We start from the raw sequence: 20,517 nt of genomic DNA, 5'->3' as shown, positions 1-20,517 counted from the left end.
AGGTGCAAGAATGCTTGCATGAAGCAATACTTACCAATGCTAGGGAACAAAGTACGCTCTCCCCAGGACCTGCTCACAAGGGATACACTCCAATCTTTTCCATTTCCACTAGCATCTCCAGTGTCCTGACCCCAAGCAGATGTCTCAGTTTTCCTCTTCCCTGCTGCAGTTGATGGAACAGATGTCCATTTCTCCTCACCTGCACTGATCTCTGAGGAGATTTTTACAGACTTCTCATTCCAATTTCCTCCATTTACAGTAGGACTTTCATTCAACCCTGAAGAAACTTAAAAAATAAAAAATACATTAAAAAAAGTTACTGGATGAAGAGTTAAAATATTACTTGATTATAAAGAAATCAAGTTCATTATTGAATTTTGGTCAGCAGCAACTAAATATTAGATACCAGAATCACATGCAGTTGCAAGACAGTTTTAACACAAACTATGAATTGTTACAATAATTCTTAGCCTCTAAAATAGGTGAACTTGTTAAGGCTGAAATATCTAAAGTCAGATACCCCTCATGTTTCAAATGTTAACACTTCTATCATCTGTGTCCCTCACCTCTGCCTGTAGGCTCCATTCCTGTGAAGATACTGAAATGTTTTAACACTCTGCCTTCCTCCTGCAATGTTAGAGAACAGGTTTCTATTTTTTTGCCCTTCTTTCCCTCCCCCTCTTCATGCCTAGAGGGCCTCCAGTATATCCTTTTTTGCTCCATATCCTTCTTTTGCTTCACTTTCTTCCTAGTGGGGGTGGCTAAAAACTGCTCTCTCCAAAGTCAGTCAATACCATTCTTTCAGTCAGCTTTTGGGGGACAAGAGAGAGCAGAGCATAGTGCTCCTTACAGGCCCAGGTGTAGAACTCTGATCCCAATATGGCAGTGTGTTGTGATATTTACATATTGCCATAAGCAAACATGGCACTTTACAACAAAGTATGCTAAACAAATGAGAATCCTGGGTATTAAGAGTTTAGATTCGAGCAAGGTTAGTTGCAAATCTATGAACTGGCCCAATTCTGGAGTACTTGAATACTCTTGCATGCTCATAAGAATAAAACCCGTAAAGCAGAAATATCCTAACCTGTATGTACACAACTGAAAAGGAACTATATTCTGGATGAACTGCTGACAGCAGAAAAAGGGACTTTTTAAACAATGCTGCAACACTGTTCGGGATCAAGAGAACACTGGAAAAGGAATGCGAGAGGAGGGAGTACTGATGTCATGTCCCTCCTGGCTCCTAATAGAAGAGAGCCAAAATGGGACATCAAGGCGGCTTCTCTACATGAGGCATGGAAGAGGGGCAGCTACTCTGTTTCTCTTGGTTCTCTGGTTCTGATGACTAGTGCCCGTTCACTCTCATAGCTGGGAGAAATAGGAAGCAACATCAGAAGGCTATGCCTCACTTCTGTGCTCTTCTCTCCCTTAAAGGGCTGCTACTTCCTGCCCACTGTTACTTCTCCCTCAGGCATTAAAAAGGGGACCTCTAGCTCTGTAAAGAGCTCTCTCTCTGTGACAAAGACAACATGTCACCTCCTTTGCCCCTTCCACCAGAGAAGCAGCAATTGAGACAGCTGTGAGAAGCCCCTTCTGGCAATTCAGAGCTAGGATGGGATGGAGGAAGGTTTCCATTTTATTCAGGAAGTAACCCTAGTGAAAAAATCCCATATGAATAGTCAGGAGCTTTCCATATTGAAAAGGGCATATAAGTATTGGTCTTATCAAATCTGAAAACGCAGAGACAAATATTCCATGTTCTGCCCCTTAAACTTTGTTTTCTTCCCTGTCTAGTACAGCATAAAAATATCCACAGCTTTTCGGAATATCCTAGCCCTGAAGATGACCACAGTCACTACTGTAACAGGCTGTCCTTCTGGAAAGCTATGAGTGCCAAGAAGGTGGACAGTAATGCATATATTTTATTCAGGTTCTTGTACTAATCTCCTTATCACACATATCTTCTTCTCTAGCAGTGCTGCACAGCACCAGCAGTTTGCTTGTGAGGCAAAGCTCTGAAGGATTGACAGCAAGAGAACTGCTTTCTGCTGGATGTCATTTCTTATAATTCAACATAATATTGATCTGCCAAACTACATGGACTATATTTGGTCACAGCTACATCCACCAGCTAGCTTCACATTCTCCTGTAAATGTAGTCAGTTAGTAGATAATGTTTTCACCCCTCATTAGACTTAAATAGTTACCATATGCATTTGACAAGGGCCAGAGTTAAACAGTTTCCCAAATGTTCCTGGATCAGTTTCTCTTACGAGAAAGACTAACTAGAAGCTTCAACACTCAAAACATAAGTTTTTATAATTTGAGCCCAATTTTCAGAGAGTTGGGCTAAAATTATAGTAATTCCATGTACCAACAGGTATTGGCATGTGCAAAATCTACATATGCCCACTACTGTGGTGTTTAGGTGCCAAATCACCAATTTATGCCCAAACTGCATATTAGATTCCTTAGACTCAGGACCTGTGTGTTTAACTCAAAGCAAATATGTTGAGGCTTTTATTTTATTTATTTATTTACTTTAGGCAACTTGTTAACTCATTAACTTGAGAAAGTGAACACTGTTAAGGCTAGTCTGGACAGTCCCCAAATGTTGTTCCAAGACACGAATGTTTGGGGTTTACTCAGTAGTAATTTTTATACCAGGTATAAACAGCATAAAAACTCTAGGTACAGTACGGCAGTATTATTAGAGTAACTAGGGCATAAAGAGTCTATGTAGCCTATGTACTGTTATTGAGAAATAACTGTACAATGACTGTGCAAGTCAGACACCCACAACTAAAGAGCAAGCAATTGCATAACTGAGAAAAAAGTTCTAAATCATGAACTGCACAGCATCCTGCACTCTGACCCAGGTGGAGTTCTAGTTCTGTATAGGAAACTATTACTCAGATTAACAAGTTAGCATGCACACTAGTCATAAATTCTTTTACCTTGCTGAATTGTTGAATCTCCCTTTGCAGATTTAGAGCTGCTAACTTGAACATTCAGAATTGTATCACCTGATTAAAGAGAAAGTCTTTATAAACCATTGTACATCTATAGTAAGTATTCATTACCAAAAGCCAAATTATACTTCAGAGGATCAGCTCTTTAACAATCATTAACAGGCAAAAAATATTTACATCCTAAACTAAAGGAAAAATTTGCAAATACAGCAAATTTTTAGAAGCTATATTAAATTGAAAAATATGGGCATTTAATCTCAAAGGCTATTTGATTTATATACAGTTTAGATATCTCAGAATTTAAATCAAGGAACCCTAATCAGCTTTTAATTCAGGTTAAGAAAGAGTTAATTTGAAAGGAGCCCAGCTATTTTTCCAGTGCTCATGAGCAGTATGCCCAGACCAGGTGGAAGAGGTCATTTCACTGCAAACACCTCCGCTAGCCTCTTCCAGACATTATTACAAAAAGGAAACCACTGTTTCTACCTCTTACCGAACCCAGGCAGTGCTGCAGATGCAGCTGAACTCCTTTCAAATTAACCTGGTGCAAGGTGACATCTGAGAACTGATGGTGCACTACACACTGCCATGGTTCCTGCTCAGATAGATTACAGTAGTCATTAATGTCCATAAAGTTCACGATACAGTTACAGTCAACACATTTCTTGAAGTTGCTGGGTTGCCTTACTTCCTACATGCCCCCAGTGACAAAGGGAAAACTGACATAGTACTCAAGGGCAAGGACAGTGCATTCAGTCAGGACAGAAACAAGCTCTGATCAAAGAAGAAAGCAGGATCTGAGGCATCAACGATGCAAGGAGTCGAAGTTAGAAGGTGAATGTAATATAGTAAAGCACCAGAAAGCTTGAGCCTAGCTCCTATGTCAGAACACTTGATGCATTGTTCTTTGTTTAATTAGGCACTCAGATGCCTCAACAGGTACCAGACTGTCTAGAGGAAATCTGGTATCTAGTAGGCCAACAAAATGGTGTCTTTCCGGTCTTCTTGTGGGGCTCGGGCAACTGATGAAGCTGTGGTATCATCAGTTATGCAAACAATGCCCAGACAAAGTAGAACTGGTATGGTGGTGGAAAGGGGAAAAAAAAGTAGTTTGTGTTTCGGTTTAATAGGAAACGAACTGACCACAAAGGGAAAGGAAGGGTGAGAAGAGGCTTGCTAAAAAAAAAAAAAAAAATCCATTGGAATCTGCCAAAAAAAATCAGGAATGATCTGTGAAACAAGGAAAATCTTCCCCAACACAGTCAGAAAAGAACATGGATGGTGGTGGGAAGGGGCTAGACTAGGTACCTGATTGAGGGATGCTTCTATAGGTTCCAAGAGACAAGGCTTTACAGTTCTCACCTGCTCCAGCTGAAAACATGGAGCCAATAATTGGGAGTCTTAGTGGGACAGGTATCTTTTGTTAAATGCTGTTTTTAGCTTTTCCTCCATCCTTAATTCCACACAAAGTATTACAACTTCCAATTCCAATATTCTTTACATGGATATATCCCCCTCCTATTATAATGCATTTTTAAGTGAACACTGCTTATTTTTCAAGTATTCTTTCTTTCTACAACATCATACCTTTATTTTTTCTGGGACCAACTGGAAAAGATGGTGTAGGTATTACTTGTTCAGTGGTTACTGTAACTGCATTTTCCATCCCAGGGAGATTTGGTTCTATTGGACCAGCATCAGTCAGTACCTTGTCACGCTTACGCTGCTGCCTTTTCTCACGGTTACTGATTTTAGTTTCCCAAGCTCCTAAAATATCCCCATAAATAAAAATGGCATTACATGAGTAATACAATGGTAAAAGAATAACCCAACTAAAATTTAATTAGGAACCAAGTTTAATTTTGTAAGAGTTAGCAATAAGATAGACTGAAACCAATAGGTAAAGGTGAGAACAAGGGTAGGTAACTGAACTTAGAGTTTAAATGGCATGCTTGAAAAGTATGTCCTTTTTCTGGATGCGAGAATAATAGTGTTTTGTTTTTACAACCACTCAAACCATATGAGCCACAACACTTCAGGTAGAATAAGATGTAGGATGATTGCCTTTGATGAACAATTTTAGTATTTTTCAACCCTTCTAATCCAACATTCACAGATCAAATTGCCAACACCCCAGTTCTGAAGCTACCAGCTTAAACTTTTCTGTTCCAGAAATCCTGGATTTTCAGATATTCAGCATCCAAACAGTCTTAATCTAAGAACATTTCATCAGGTAGTAACCACTAAATGACCACATATCCGATTTAAGATTATGACATCAGCTAATTATTTTTGTTATATGTTTAAACAAGTAAATCTTAGATAGCATGTAGGCTAAAAAGTCTCACTGCATTGCCTTATCAATGCTGTTCTTAGTACCTTCATCTGCTTCTTTTCCATCGAGACGAGACGGGTCCTGAACTGTTTTAGCATCTCCCTTTGATTTCTTCTTATTCTTTTTTGACTAAAATTAAAAAAGTAATAATTCAGTCTTATGTTATTAAAGAGACTAAATGTTTCTATTACAGGTATTAAGAAAATATTGTTATAAAAAGTTGTAAGAATTAAAAGATATTTACAGATTAGAAATGGAAGACCTACTTTGCGAGTTTAACCTATTGATTAGTGCCAAAGTAGTGGCATTTAGGAAACATTTCTTCAGTATGAAAATTGTTTGGGGGGGGGGGGGGGAAGGAGGAAAGGGAATGTTTTTTTGCTCTTTTTTTATATTTAAATAGAGCAACTCCCCCCCCCCAAACCTCCCCCCCCACATTGCTGACAAAATCTGCCAAAAACTGGAGGATCAGCAAGTGATGACAGGCCAGTCATACAGAGCAATCTGGATTGTTTGATAGGCTGGACCCATTAAAATAAAATGCATTTTAATACAGTCAAATGCAAAGTTTTCCATCTAGGAACAAGAACTGCAGGCCATACCTACAAAGTGGGGGACTGTATCCTGGAACACAATGATTTAGGGGTCATAGTGCATAAGCAACGCATAATGGGCTCCCAGTGCAACACTGACAAAAAGGTCTAACACATTCCTCAGATAAACACACGGGGGGAATAGTAAGTAGAAGTAGAAAAGTGATTTTACTTCTGTATATGGCATTAGTGAGACATACTGGAATACGGTGTGCAGGTCTGCTCTCCACGTTTTTAAAAAGACGTTGAAAAATTGGACAATGCAGAATGATTCAAGGGCTGGAGAAAATGCTTTACAGTTAGAGACTTAAAGAGCACAGTCTGTTTAGTTTGTTAAAAGAAGACGGAGGTCATTTGATTACGTCTAAGTACCTTCACTGGGAGAAAATACCAAGTACTAAAGGGCTCTGTGATCACAGAGAAATGCATAACACGAACCAACTGCTGGAAGCTGAAGCCAGACAAATTCATATTATAAAGCAGGCACAAATTTTTAAACACTTACTCCTGGGGTCATTCTGCAGCAAAAAAAAAATAAAAATTCTGCGCAAAATATTTTAAAATTCTGCAAATTTTATTTTTCAAAACAACACTATATAATCAGACCAGTTTCAATTATTTTGGTAATTTATTTCAAAATACCTGTCAGCAAGTATGTCTAACAATACAGATACGCACAAAAATTCCCCAGGAGTAGAGTTAAAGAAACCTCTATGACAATCCAGTTCCTGTTTCTCTGCCTCCTCCCCTCCCAGAGCCCAGCCACGGTTCTCCCCCAGCCAATACGCCCAACGCCCCCCCCCCCCCCAATAGAGTCCAGCCACAGCCCCCCCCCCCCCCCCTTTGCCCAGATACACACATCCCCTTCCCCCCAAACCCCAGGGATCCAGAGGGAGAAAGTCTGATGTTTGGTCTCAGGCTTACATGGAGTTTCTTATCAGAGGGGTAGCCGTGTTAGTCTGAATCTGTAAAAAGCAACAGAGAGTCCTGTGGCACCTTTAAGACTAACAGAAGTATTGGGAGCATAAGCTTTCGTGGGTAAGAACCTCACTTCTTCAGATGCAAGACATCATTTTATGGAGTTTCTTGCACACTGTCTCCTTCCCTCAGGGCATGCTGGCAACTGCAGCTGCCAGGAATGCTCTAGCTCCCTCCCCCTCCCCCCAGCAGTGTCTTCTATGTGCCAGCTGGGTTCTGCAGGGTCCAGCGGCCCCTACTGGTGACCAACAGCATTGCATCCCATTTCTGTGGGGGAAAGGAAATTCTGCGCACATATTAATTTCTGCAAAATTCTACATTGTGCATTGGCTCAGAATTCCCCCAGGAGTAAACCCTGTACAAACAACTTTCTTCATCTTTTGGGGTCTTCAAATTGAGACTTTCTGGAACATGCGTTAGCTAAATAAACTATTTGACTCAACACAGGTAAACTGGATGAAATTGTATGGCCTGTGATGTACAGAAGTCAAATTACATCACTGAATGGTCCCTTCTGGCCTCAAACTATATAAATCTCTGCAAAGAAGTACCTTGAGTTAACTGATGCATTCCACCAGGGAAGCCCTAAACTTTCACTGTTATCAGAGCAAAGACATAACAGGTCCAGAAAGTATGTTTATTTTTTGCAATTTCAACAATATAGATGTTTTTAATTTTTAATAATTTTAATGTTTACAGTTGTGGAAAATTAAGGAGAGTAGTATTGGGGTTAGGGCAGCACTGACAGTGGGGTACAGAGGGCTCTCAGCATGGCCGAGAGGCCCAAGACACCCGAGTGTGGGGTGCAGGGGAGGCTGCAGTCCTGGCTGGAAGAGCAGACCGTTAGTCAGGCCTGCAAGGAGCAATCACCTCACTGCTGTATAGTTCCTACCTGGGAATGGCTCTCTCACTTCTGGCTGAGAAGTGAGTGAGCAGGGCCATAACAGCAGAGCTTCAGAGGGCTCCCTCCATTGCCATAGGGCTGGTGACACTTGATCCCTGCAGGAACAAGGTGCAGGGGAGGCTGCTGATCCCGGTGGGCCAGAAGAGACACTCCATGGTTGGGGACTCTTCTTCCTCTTTGCAGTTCTGGCCAGAGGTCTTTGCTCTGCCCTGCCAGGACTACAACTGCCCCCACACCCTGGACCTACAGGGACCAGATGTCACTGGCCCTGTGGACATGCAAGGAGCCCTCTGCAGCCCTTCTGTCATGGCCTCTCCCTCACTCCCATGACAGTGGGGCTGTAGAGGGCTCTCTGCACTGTTACAGGGCCAGTGACACCCAATCTCTGCAGAGGTCAGGCTCAAGAAAAGATACAGTTCTGGTGGAACAGAGAAGGGACACTTGGCAGTCCCAGCTGGTGAGAGCAGGGATGTGACAGTAGACATGCAGAAGGTTCTCTATGCTGCTGCAGTACCAGACACACCCAATCCCTGCAGGCACAAGGTGTGGGGAAGGCTCTGGCACAACAGAGTAGAGAACACTTGCCAGGACTGCAAGGAAGAAGAGCCCCCTTTCCCGGGGAAGGCCATCCTACTACTGAATGGCTCCGTCCCTGGGCAGGAGCCATTCAGCAGCAAGGTGGCCTCCACACAGCCAGAGGCTGCTCCTCCTCAAAAGGGCTAACTTTAATAAATTAAGGGGACTAGTTAGGGAAGTGGATTGGACTAACATATTTAGGGGTCTAAAGGCAGAAGGCGCCTCGGATTATTTCAAGTTGAAGTTGCAGGAGCTGTCGGATGCCTGTATCCCGAGAAAGGGAAAACGGTTCGTAGGCAGGAGATTTAGACCGAGCTGGACGAGCGAGCGTCTCAGAGGGGTGATTAAGAAAAAACAGAAAGCGTACAGGGAGTGGAAGATGGGCGGGATCAGCAAAGAAACCTACCTTATTGAGGTCAGAACATGTAGAGATGGAGTGAGAAAAGCCAAAAGCCGTGTAGAGTTGGACCTTGCAAGGGGAATTAAAACCAATAGTAAGAGGTTTTATAGCCATATAAATAGGAAGAAAACAAAGAAAGAAGTGGGACCGCTTAAGACTGTAGATAGAGTGGAGATTAAGGATAATCTAGGCATGGCACAATACCTAAATTAATATTTTGCATCGGTATTTAATGAGGCTAATGAAGGGCTGAGGAATAGTGGAAGCGAGACGGATGGGAATAAAGGAGGGGGGGTTGACATTACCGTATCCGAGGTAGAAGCCAAACTCGAACAGCTTAACGGGACTAAATCGGGCGGACCGGATGATCTTCATCCGAGAATATTAAAGGAACTGGCACGAGAAATTGCAAGCCCCTTAGCAATAATTTTTAATGAATCTGTAAACTCGGGGGTGGTACCGTTTGACTGGAGAATAGCTAATGTGGTTCCTATTTTCAAGAAAGGGAAAAAAAGTGACCCGGGTAACTACAGGCCTGTTAGTTTAACATCTGTGATATGCAAGGTCTTGGAAAAAATTTTGAAGGAGAAAGTAGTTAAGGACCTTGAGGTCAATGCCAATTGGGACAAATTATAACATGGTTTTACGAAAGGTAGATCGTGCCAAACCAACCTGATCTCCTTTGAGAAGGAAACAGATTTTTTAGATAAAGGAAATGCAATGGATCTAATATACCTCGATTTCAGTGAAGCGTTTGATACGGTACCGCATGAGGAATTATTGGTTAAATTGGAAAAGATGGGGATCGATATGAAAATCCAGAGGTGGATAAAGAACTGGTTAAAGGGGAGACTGCAGCGGGTCGTACTGAAAGGTGAACTGTCAGGTTGGAGGGAGGTTACCAGTGGAGTTCCTCAAGGTTCGGTTTTGGGTCCGATTTTATTTAATCTATTTATTACTGACCTCGGAACCAAATGTAGGAGTGGGCTGATAAAGTTTGCGGATGACACAAAGTTGGGAGGTACTGCCAATTCGGAGAAGGATCGGGATATCCTGCAGGGAGATTTGGATGACCTTGTAAACTGGAGTAACAGTAATAGGATGAAATTTAATAGTGAGAAGTGTAAGGTTATGCATTTAGGGATGACTAACAAGAATTTTAGTTATAAGCTGGGGACGCATCAGTTGGAAGTAACAGACGAGGAGAAGGACCTCGGAGTCCTGGTTGATCACAGGATGACTATGAGTCGGCAATGTGACGTGGCCTTGAAAAAAGCTAATGCGGTCTTGGGATGCATTAGGCGAGGTATTTTTAATAGGGATAAGGAGGTGCTGGTTCTGTTATACAAGGCACTGGTGAGACCTCATTTGCGTGCAGTTCTGGTCTCCCATGTTCAAAAAGGATGAAATCAAACTGGAACGGGTACAAAGAAGGGCCACTAGGATGATCCGAGGAATGGAAAATCTGTCGTATGAAAGGAGACTCGAGGAGCTCGGTTTGTTACCTTAACCAAAAGAAGGCTGAGGGGGGATATGATTGCTCTCTTTAAACATATCAGAGGGATAAATACCGGAGGGACAGGAATTATTTCAGCTCAGTACTAATGTGGACACGAGAACGAATGGATATAAACTGGCCATCAGGAAGTTTAGGCTTGAAATTAGACAAAGGTTTCTAACCATCAGAGGGGTGAAGTTTTGGAACAGCCTTCCGAGGGAAACAGTGGGGGCGAAAGACCTCTCTGGCTTTAAGATTAAGCTTGATAAGTTTATGGAGGGGATGGTTTGATGTGATAAAGTGATTTTAGTCAATAGGTCAATAACGTGCCATCGCTGGTAATTAGTAACAATGGTCAATGATGGGATATTAAAAGTTACTACAGAGAACTTTTTCCAGAGGGTCTGGCTAGAGAATCTTGCCCGCATGCTCAGGGTTCAGCTGATCGCCATATTTGGAGTCAGGAAGGAATTTTCCTCCAGGGTAGATTGGAAGAGGCCCTGGAGGTTTTTCGCCTTCCTCCGCAGCATGGGGCAGGGGTCGCTTGCTGGAGGATTCTCTGCGATTTGAAGTCTTTAAATCATGATTTGGGGACTTCAACAGCTGAATCAAGGGAGAGAATTATTCCAGGAGTGGGTGGGTCAGCTTTTGTGGCCCGCATCATGCAGGAGGTCAGATTAGATGATCATAATGGTCTCTTCTGACCTTAGAGTCTATGAGTCCTCTTGGCAGCCATGGCTGGGGTCTCTGCTTTGCTAGCGCCAGAGCCTTCCCCCTCACCTTGCGGTGGCAGGGATCCAGTGTCCCTAGCCATACCAGGAACCCTCAGTAGCTCCACTGTCATGGCCCTGGCTCCCTCGCTCCTGTGACTGCAGGGCTCCCTGCATGGCTGCTGACACCTGATCCCTGCTGGGACTAGGCGAGGGGGCAGGGAGAACTGCACTCACACCAACTGTTACTGATGGATTTTTTTCTTCATCCATTTCAGTGTAAGCTACAATTGACATTAACTGACATCTGTGAATTTAAATAGAGTCCTGCCAAGTCTATAAGAAAGGCTGCAAGTTTGTCATGGAGATCACGGAAGTCACAGATTCAGTGACTTTCCGCGACCTCTGATTTCTGCAGCAGTTGGTGCGCCTGGCCCAGGGGCAGCCAAAGCAGTCCCGGTGCCAGGCCCAGTGGCCACTCCTGGGGCAATATCGGGCCACCGCACCCCCAAGCAGCAGCAGGAGTTTGGGTGTGGGAGGGGGTTGCAGCATGGTACAGGGTGAGGCAGGCTCTGGGTGGCACTTACCTAGGGGGCTCTTTGGAAGCTGCAACATCCTCCTTGCTCAGCTCCTAGATGGAGGCGTGGAGCCAGGTATGTAGCCTGTCGACCCCAGCACCAGCGGGGGTCCCGGGCTGCGCACCGCCCCCCCCCCGCACCTCCCCAGCACCAGTGGGGGTCCCGGGCCGCACGCCGCCAGGTTGTTCCCTCCTCAAGATTTAGTCGGGGTATATAGCAGAAGTCATGGACAAGTCACGGGCCATGAATTTTTGTTTACTGACCGTGACCTGTCCATGACGTTTACTAGAAACACCTGTGAGTAAAACGAAGCCTTAACTATAAGGCAGAAGGATCACTTATTCAGTAACCGGCCACCAAGCACTGAGTATGGGAGGGCTACTGACTCCTCTCCATAACTTCTCTCCCCCCTGCAAAAGAATAAGGGTAAGTTTCAAACATTTTTTTCCCTGCATTTGCTATCGTAGTAAACTAAATTAGGTATAGAGAAAAATAACCCAGCTGTGTTAGGGGAACAGTTCCTATACAACTGAAAATACTGTACATATTCTTAAACTAAACTACTATTTTATAAGAAAGCATATAACTAATGATAAAAAAGGGCAGTTGAAAAACTCTGACTGGCCAGTTCTAGTGAGCACCAAGTAATAGATGTTCCAAAAAAAAGGGAGTAAACAGACTATAAACCAATTCCCCATAACTGCTCAACTTCCACTGTTGGCTCTTGTGAGGTTATTATTTCAGAAGTTCTCCAGACATCAAAATCTTCCAGGCAAAAAAGGACCTAAACACTTTTTTTAAAAAAGGCTTTTGTCCGCTTTGCTTTAACAGCCCCCTCATTCCATCTCTTTATCATCATCCCCCACACCTCCAAAAAAGAGGGCACAAACCCAACTGCCCCTCTGCTTGACCCATCACCTTCAAAATACAGCATGAAGAGTCAAATGACAAACATTAACAACTAAATAAAAAGGCCTACATAGTCACAAGAATAACTTGCATACAAATTCTGACAATTAAATTTTAAAAAATTGATTAGAGTATTAGACATCCAAATTTAACATCCAGCTTTTCTATGAAAAGCTCACATTAAATGTTTTTATAGAGTCTTACAAATAGGGAATTTATGTTGCTGTAAACAAGGATTTAATAAATAAATCAGAACTTAAAGTTTATCATCTTTGCTTTCCTAATATCAATTACTGGAACATGGTACATATCTACTTTTTCCACGACCTGCCAAACTCAGTCAAGGTTTCTAACATCAGTCACCATCTCAATTATATCACTGACTAAAACAGTCAGGAGGTGCAAGATGACTGTATAAAATAGGAGTTCTATTCATTCTAAATGATGCACAGAAGGCTGCCAATCTTCGCTCTGCCATCAGCTGAACGATACATTAAGAACTTGGCAGACTAGCAAAAAAACTTTAGATCAGACAGATGCGGGCCTCTATACAGAGGAAAATAAAGAATGTAAACATAAGTTTTCCTTCCCCACCATAAGAAAGTACTAATTCAAGATGATGCATGCTTTTTTGCAAATAAAACTAGCTATGAAGGAGCTTTAAGGAACTTTCCATTTGCTCTAGTTTGCCACTTTCCAGTGGATGGCAGACATGTATGGCAAATTAAGTTGAATCACTTATTTTTTGCTCTTGTGTAACTGAACAAGGCAGAGATGAAGAGGGAAGTGGCCAAATTGCAGACAGTACACATGCATCTTCAGTACAAGACCATACTGGAGATGACAAGCAGAAAACTGTCACCATCTCCAAAGAATAAGTGAGGCTCATGGCCCCTGAAGAGAAAGACAGCAAAGAATTGCAGAAACACAAGAGGAGCACCAATACAAAAAAACTCAATGTATGCCAAGTAATTTTTAGATATGGAAAAAACACTTAACTTGTAGTCATCAGTTTACTCCTCTAAGCCGAACAAAGAAAGAGCACTCTCACAGGGCCTTGGGAGATTCTACTCAGTGCACTCAAGCTATTAACAATGCAATGCATGTATGGAAAGAAGGTGATTTCCCAGAGTGACTAACATAGCTTTCTAACGATCCTAAGTTGAAAAAGAGGCTTGGAGCTATTTTTAGTTGACACTGAAGGGCACCAATTTACACTCAGACTTCATATTTTTATTCACTCCAAAATCTATTTTCTTTTAATTTAAAGATGTTTTAGATTTTATTTAAATTATAAGTGTTTCTTTTTTAAAAATAAACCTATTTAAAATGAAATATGAATTTACTACAAAATACATTACAAGCTGCAAATGTAGCAAAGATGAGAAGAAATCCAGAAGAAAATGAAGGTAACCTGAAAACTTATAACATATGGATTCAATGCTCATTTGACTAAAATACAACTCCAGGAATAAAGGAAAACATTGAAATTGCAAAATACTTCTGTAACAACCACTTTGCTTCAGTTTCACTGAAAAGAGAAGAAGGATCCAAACTAATTCTACCCAAGATATGCACTTGAATTCAGTGGTTGACTGTTCTGAGCCATTTATTAAGAACTGGTCTATTCTGATGATAATTTGCAAAGAGAATCATGACAAAATAGATGGAACTATAACAGCCAAAGTGGTCCTAATCAGCCTAAAGGGAAATGTATAAGATATGCTGAATATACAGAAACTTATTTCCATATTATTTGGCAAACTGTAGAAAGATTGCTGCTGTATTGCTGAGGCTGTTGAAATTTGGAAATAACTGAGGCATTGAAGCAAGAAATACCCAACAAAATTAAATTGCAAGACGTAAAGAAACAGATGGATCAAGCACTTACTACACCTCATTTTTTTGCTAATATTCTCAACCCAAAGTACCAAGTAGATGCCTAACTGCTGAAGATGCTGGTATGACATGGACATCTAAATTACCTATCGGTCATGCCAACCATAATACATTTCAGGGCTGGAAGGTGTCCCATTCAAGCAGTACACGTTTGCTGATGTTTTAAAGAAAGTCACACCACTGAATTGGTGGAAGTCACTAGCTAAGCACCTGGAACAAGAGTTTGTTGACATGCGAAACCAGTTTCTGACAGCATGGCCCCTTCTTCTGCAGGCAAAAAAATAGTATTTTCTTCACTTGGACTAATCCATTCAAAGTTGATAAATCAACTGAGTTGAAAAAGCAGGAAAACTTGCCTCTCTTCCAGTCTATGAATAAAAATGAGGAGGGAGAGATGAGATCTACTAGGCTGAAAAATATGAAGAACTGTAATTTAGGAGGCTGTCTTCTCATTTTCAGTAGACTTAGGCGAGTAGGAACCTATGCTCCAGTCCCTTTCACTAAGGCATATTTGCTTAAATTAAATGTATATACTTATACATATCCCTAGGTAGCAAAAAGATGTACCAAATCTTGTGTAAAGGCTCTATTTAGTTGTAAACCAACATGCTTTAATGGTTATATTAACCAGTAATAATACACCTCTCTTGGAAAGTTACAGAAGTACAAATGGGAAAATTGATTAAAATGTATTTAAATAATCAAGGCTTTTCACTTTGTGATTTAAATCATGATATAAAATCGCCCTGATTTACTTCAAGACATCCTACTAGATTCGCTCCTTATATTTCCCCAAAATGATCTGACTACATTACTCTACTAAAAACAGCCATTTAGTGGCACAGAATTACTTGGAACTGCAGATTAGGCTTGGTACTGTTTCGTCAGGGAGGGAAGGAGAAAAATTAGCAGCAAGAGAGAAATATGTTTGTTTCTTCGCTTAAAAAAATGTTATCTTTACTTCCAAATACAAACACCTAGGATATACATTAGAATTCAGGCTTCCATCTAACACTGTAACATATCTTGTTATTCAAATGCAGAACTAACTAATACTACAAGAATTTCCAATAACTTATTTACTCACTCAAAAGCTATAAAACCATTAACAGTTGGGAAATAAATCAGGACCAAATATTTGGGGTTTTTTTAATCAAATTGTTTCCTACATTCAAAAACTTTTCAGTAATAGTTACAGTTAACCATTTATGCTATTTACAGAATATATCTTCTACTAGTACACAATGAATCCCCAACGGTATCATGAGAACAGTTTTTAGCCTAATCACTTTGTTGTCTATCACAGAAAGATTTTAAAAATTCCCTGTATGAGTGAGTACATTTTTATTAGAGCTAGAACCAAAACCAATGTGACAATCGTTTTCAAATCAGGAAATCGCTGTACGGCAATTTACTTGACATCATATAATTTAAACCAGCAGATGTAACCTGTATTTTTTTTCAATTATATAAAGTTGTGAGCAAAAGAGCCAAGATAAAGTCAGTTCTGGTCATATGCCTATTTTAATCAGATAAATAAAAGTTGTCTGGTGAACTGAGGGTATATTTGCTCAGTGGTTTATGGTACATGTTAAATCTGGAAGAAATGAGAAGGCAGTCCTCAATGTGTAGGAAATGACAAATTTAAATGCAATCTGATGTTCTATTTAAACGTGTATAGCAAAGCTTTAACAGAAGATGTAAGTTTAGCCAACTAAGTCAGTAACAGGATATGAATGTAATTAATTTTATAACAAAAGCTAAAAAAAAAATGTTTCCTTTATTTATTGCCAAAAATCCGACTTCAAGGTTCCATAATTGTCTTCAAAAATTAAGGACATCACCACCACCTAAAGGCCAGATCCCGAAGCCCTTAAGTCAACAACTCCCATTCAAGTAAAAGAGTTTAAAAGTGTAGGATTTGGCCTTAAAACAGCACGCCCTCAGCTGTTAGATGATACAATAATTGTACGTTATTTGAAAGATTACACTGATCACCTTTTGAGCACCTACAAAGAGTACACACAATTGAATATTGATTTGGCCTTATCATGTACAGTAGCTGCTATTCAGTATTTTAAATTCCTTTGTTTTAAAAGGAAGTGCAAACATTTAATTCCTGATGTAGGATGTTAATATCTTTAAAGCTATCTTTCAAATAAATAAATAAATAAATAAATAAAATTAGCAGTTGGAAAATTTACTATTTTTATAAAATAATTTAAATTGGATAAGAGCTCTTCAGGGCAGGGATTGTCTTTTATTCTCTTATACATAATGGAACTGGTTAAGGTCTTCACATAATACAAACACATAAAAATTAATCTCATCAGGAAGTTTACTATAGTTTCAAAGCCATAAATAACCTTCTCATTTTTCTTTTCTGCATCCAGTGGCTGCTTCAGATTTTCTCTTCGAACCGTCTGAATTATTTCATCCTCAAACTCTTCAAGAACAGGCCGTCCATTAGGCTGCATATGTAATCAAAAATTTAAAATCAGATTAAATCTGAGAGGGCAGGTGAAGCAAATCACAGAATGTAAGTTACATGATTACAAAGAGAAGTATGAGAGGTTTTCTTTGAAGCCAACTATAGTTCTATGCACTATGGGGAAAGAACCTAAATGCTAGCTTAATTACCTTTTAATGTAAAGCAATTTAGTTTTATATGAAACATTTTCAAAGCTTATTTTCAAAATTTCAGAAGACTGCTACTGTAGTTGTATATACTGTATGAAGTTCAGAAACAAGTACATGAACTAGTAAATATGCTAAATGCAGCTGCATAAAAATCAGACTAGTAGTTTCTACAGCTAGTCTGTTGAATAGCAACTGTCTTGCATATCGTAAACAAGCAGATTAAGAATCATCACCAGTGAAGGAAAGCCATGACTTATTTATAGTAATATCTATACCAAACTGTAACCAATTATGTAGTGGAATGTTATACAGCTTTACTATTTTTAATGTAAACAAACATGAAATAAAATAGAGGGCACTGGAAGTATTTTATCAATCTTTATATTGAGGGGTATTAAATATATAATTGCTCCTAGACAAAAAAAAAAATATGTATCAATAAAATTTTCAGGAACTTTAGGTCTGATCTAAACAACTGTAGCTTGGATTCCAAATAAGTTTTGCTAAACATTACAATTTTTAAAAAAATCTTCCTGATGAGGTTTAGGATTGTGTATATTGATAGCAATTACTTTAATACACATAAGTAAATGGGCATGTGCATTTGCTTTCTCACATGTATAGACACAGAAGTACACCTCTACCTCGATATAATGCTGTTCTCGGGAGCCAAAAAAGAATCTTACTGCATTGTATTGAACTTGCTTTGATCCACCAGAGTGCACAGCCCCGCCCCTTTGGAGCACTGCTTTACCGCGTTATATCTGAATTCATGTTATACCGGGTGGCGTTATATCGAGGTAGTGGTGTATATGCAGTATCCATGTGAGCAACTGCACAAGTACTCACAATTGGAGTAAGGTGTCCTCTGCAGTATCTCACTGTAATGCAATAATTGCATAAGTAACTGCATAAGTACAGCAAACTACCTTCTAGTTAAACCTCTGTAGTGCCAGCCACAATTCTGTTTTGCCAAATGTATTGGGGGAGGGAGGAAGGAGAGAGAGAGAGCGCGCGAAAATGGAGAAGTGTTTTCCCCTCAAACCAGGGATTACTTTTCAAAGCATCAACTTTGTCAGATACCAAGTTCTTAAAACTACAAGTTGCAAATGTAGTGGGTTACCTATTTAAATTAAAAACAAACTAACCACACATGGATATGCACGCTATTAAAAATCTTAAACTGGGTGAAATTTTAGACAGTCACTAAAAAAAGTAGTTTTGGTCAACCCCAAACCATTCTCAAAATGTGACTCAAATTCACCAAATAAATCATTTCAGCCAGTTTCTGAAGGAGGGCCCCTCATGAACCATTCACAAGATGGTAAGAGGAGAAGAAGGTGCACATATAACTTTAGGCCTACTGGTTATGGCCTGGGATGTGAGAGACCTGGGTTTTAATTATCCTTTTTGTCATTTATATGGAGAAGGGATTTAAATTTGGATCTCCCACCTTAGAGGAGAGCGCCCCAGTGACCAGGCTATGGGATATTCTGGAGTGGGTCTCTCTCAAGCTTTCCTGTTGAAGTTGTTCTACTGTGTATACATAATTAAATAGTCATTGGAACAGGCTCATGAACTTGGGTCTCCCACCTCACAGGCAAGTACCGTAATCACTAGGCTATAGGAATCTCACTCTCTGGCCTGGTGACTATTCAAGTATTTTATGCAAAGTGGAACAACTCAACTTGAGAAGCAGAGACCTATACCAGAATAATCCATGGCCGAACGGCTAGCCCTTGCCTGCAAATTCAAATCTCTTGTCCACATCAGACAGAGGGAAGAACTGAACCCCAGCTCACAAGTGATTTCCCTAACCACTGTGCTAAAGGTTATAAGGTGACACCCACTTCCTGCTTCCAGCCAGTTTAGGAATCTAGTCTTTTATTAATTTGCTTTTAGGTGGAAATTTTTTTTGTTTTTGTTGACCGAAATGTTTTCTTTGACTTGAAACTAATTTTGTGTCTACTTTTTTGACGTGCTCAAATTTTTTGGATTTGGTTCAACTTGTTTTTTTTTATTATTATTATTTTGGTGCTGCCAGTGAACTGAAAAAAAAATCTGTAATTTGCCATGCTCCACTTAAATCTGGATTTTATTTTAAAAACCACTACGAAATAAAGACCTCTACACTTTTATTTAAAATATTTCTGCAATACCCCTCACCTCTTCCCCACTCTTCTGACAGTCTTCAATCAGACTGTTAGTTCCTAAGTGCTGTATTAGTACAAAGTAGTAATAAAGGACATTCTTGCTGCCATTTAGACCCAGAGACTTATTACAATTATTAGCCTACATCAACCTCCTTCTCCCACCTCTGGAGCACAGAGAGAGAAAAAAGGGGCATGAAGGTTTAAAACAAACAAAAGGAAGTACTTCACACAACAGTCAACCTGTGGAACTGCTTGCCAGGGGATGTTGTGAAGGCCAAAACTATAACTGAATTAAAAAAATAATGAGATACGTTCATGGAGGACAGATCCATCAATGGCTATTAGCCAAGATGGTCAGGAATGCAACCCCATGCTCTGAGTGTCCCATAGCCTTTGACTGCCTGATGCTGTGACTGGACAACAGGAGATGGATCACTGATTGCCTTGGTCTTTTCATTCTCTTTGAAGCATCTGGCATTGGCCACTGTCAGAAGACAAGATACTGGGCTAGATGAACCATTGGTCTAACCCAATATGGCCATTCTTATGAAGATTTCATCTCCTGCCGATGTATCATTTAAGTTATGTTTCCATGATATGTTTAGTCTGCATGGCATCGTATTTAAATTCATCTCCATGGGATAGGAGCTGCATCTTCATTTTTATTTGATAGTACCAAACATACTCTTGACTGAGTTTGTATTTTCTTTTACAGGACACAATTTTAACTAAGAATTAAAAATCATGTTTAATATTAATCTCAAGCACTAGAACTAAAGTTGTTGCCTTTAATTTCAGAACAGGTCCAACTGTATGTTAAAGGGTATACTACTTTAATACTTGCTGACAGATTCAACAAGAAACATTTGTTAGATGGAAGAGCTGCTACTTATTAGGACCTAGTATATCTAGCTATTACACTGCCTTCATAACTATTCTAAGGCCAGGTCTGCATTACAAACTTACATTGATATAACTGCGTCATTCAGGTTGTGAAAATCCACACTTCTGATCGATGCAGTTATATAGTCCTAACCACTGGTGTGAACAGCACTATGTTGATGGGAGAGCTTTTCCCATTGACAGAACTTCTGCCTCCTGTGGAGGTGGATAAACCATGCTGATGGGAGTTCTCCCATCAGTATATTAGCATATTCACTAAAGCGCTGCAGCTGCACTGTTGTAGCTTAAGTGTAGACCTGCCGCCTCAGTGACTTGACTTAGCAGATATATATTCTTCAGATTTCATTTGTTATGCACTGCCTATTTTGAAAGCCAAAAATATAGAACTGCTGTCTCTTGTAACTGATTTAACGCCCAAAGGTGAACACACACTTTCTGCACACAGGATGTGGTGACAACTGTTGAC

The 20,517-nt window shown here is 40.2% G+C and overlaps 1 protein-coding gene across 3 annotated transcripts in view; it reads right to left on the bottom strand.

The window, feature by feature from the left end:
* MTDH (metadherin) overlaps positions 1-20,517 on the bottom strand; it is a 65,396-nt gene that overhangs the window by 37,010 nt on the left and 7,869 nt on the right. For all 3 annotated transcript variants that reach the window (XM_008168347.4, XM_008168348.4, XM_042845089.2), the window contains exons 2-6: positions 16,722-16,826; positions 5,355-5,439; positions 4,563-4,742; positions 2,961-3,029; positions 35-286 (exon numbers count right to left, since the gene is read on the bottom strand). In XM_008168347.4, coding sequence (XP_008166569.2) covers positions 35-286; positions 2,961-3,029; positions 4,563-4,742; positions 5,355-5,439; positions 16,722-16,826 — 691 coding nt within the window. The remainder of the gene's footprint in view (positions 1-34; positions 287-2,960; positions 3,030-4,562; positions 4,743-5,354; positions 5,440-16,721; positions 16,827-20,517) is intronic.

Source organism: Chrysemys picta, chromosome 2, assembly GCF_011386835.1.
Source record: "Chrysemys picta bellii isolate R12L10 chromosome 2, ASM1138683v2, whole genome shotgun sequence".
Classification (NCBI taxonomy): domain Eukaryota; kingdom Metazoa; phylum Chordata; order Testudines; family Emydidae; genus Chrysemys; species Chrysemys picta.
Note: the sequence above shows the minus strand (reverse complement) of the source record. Positions and strands in the feature narration are given on the sequence as shown.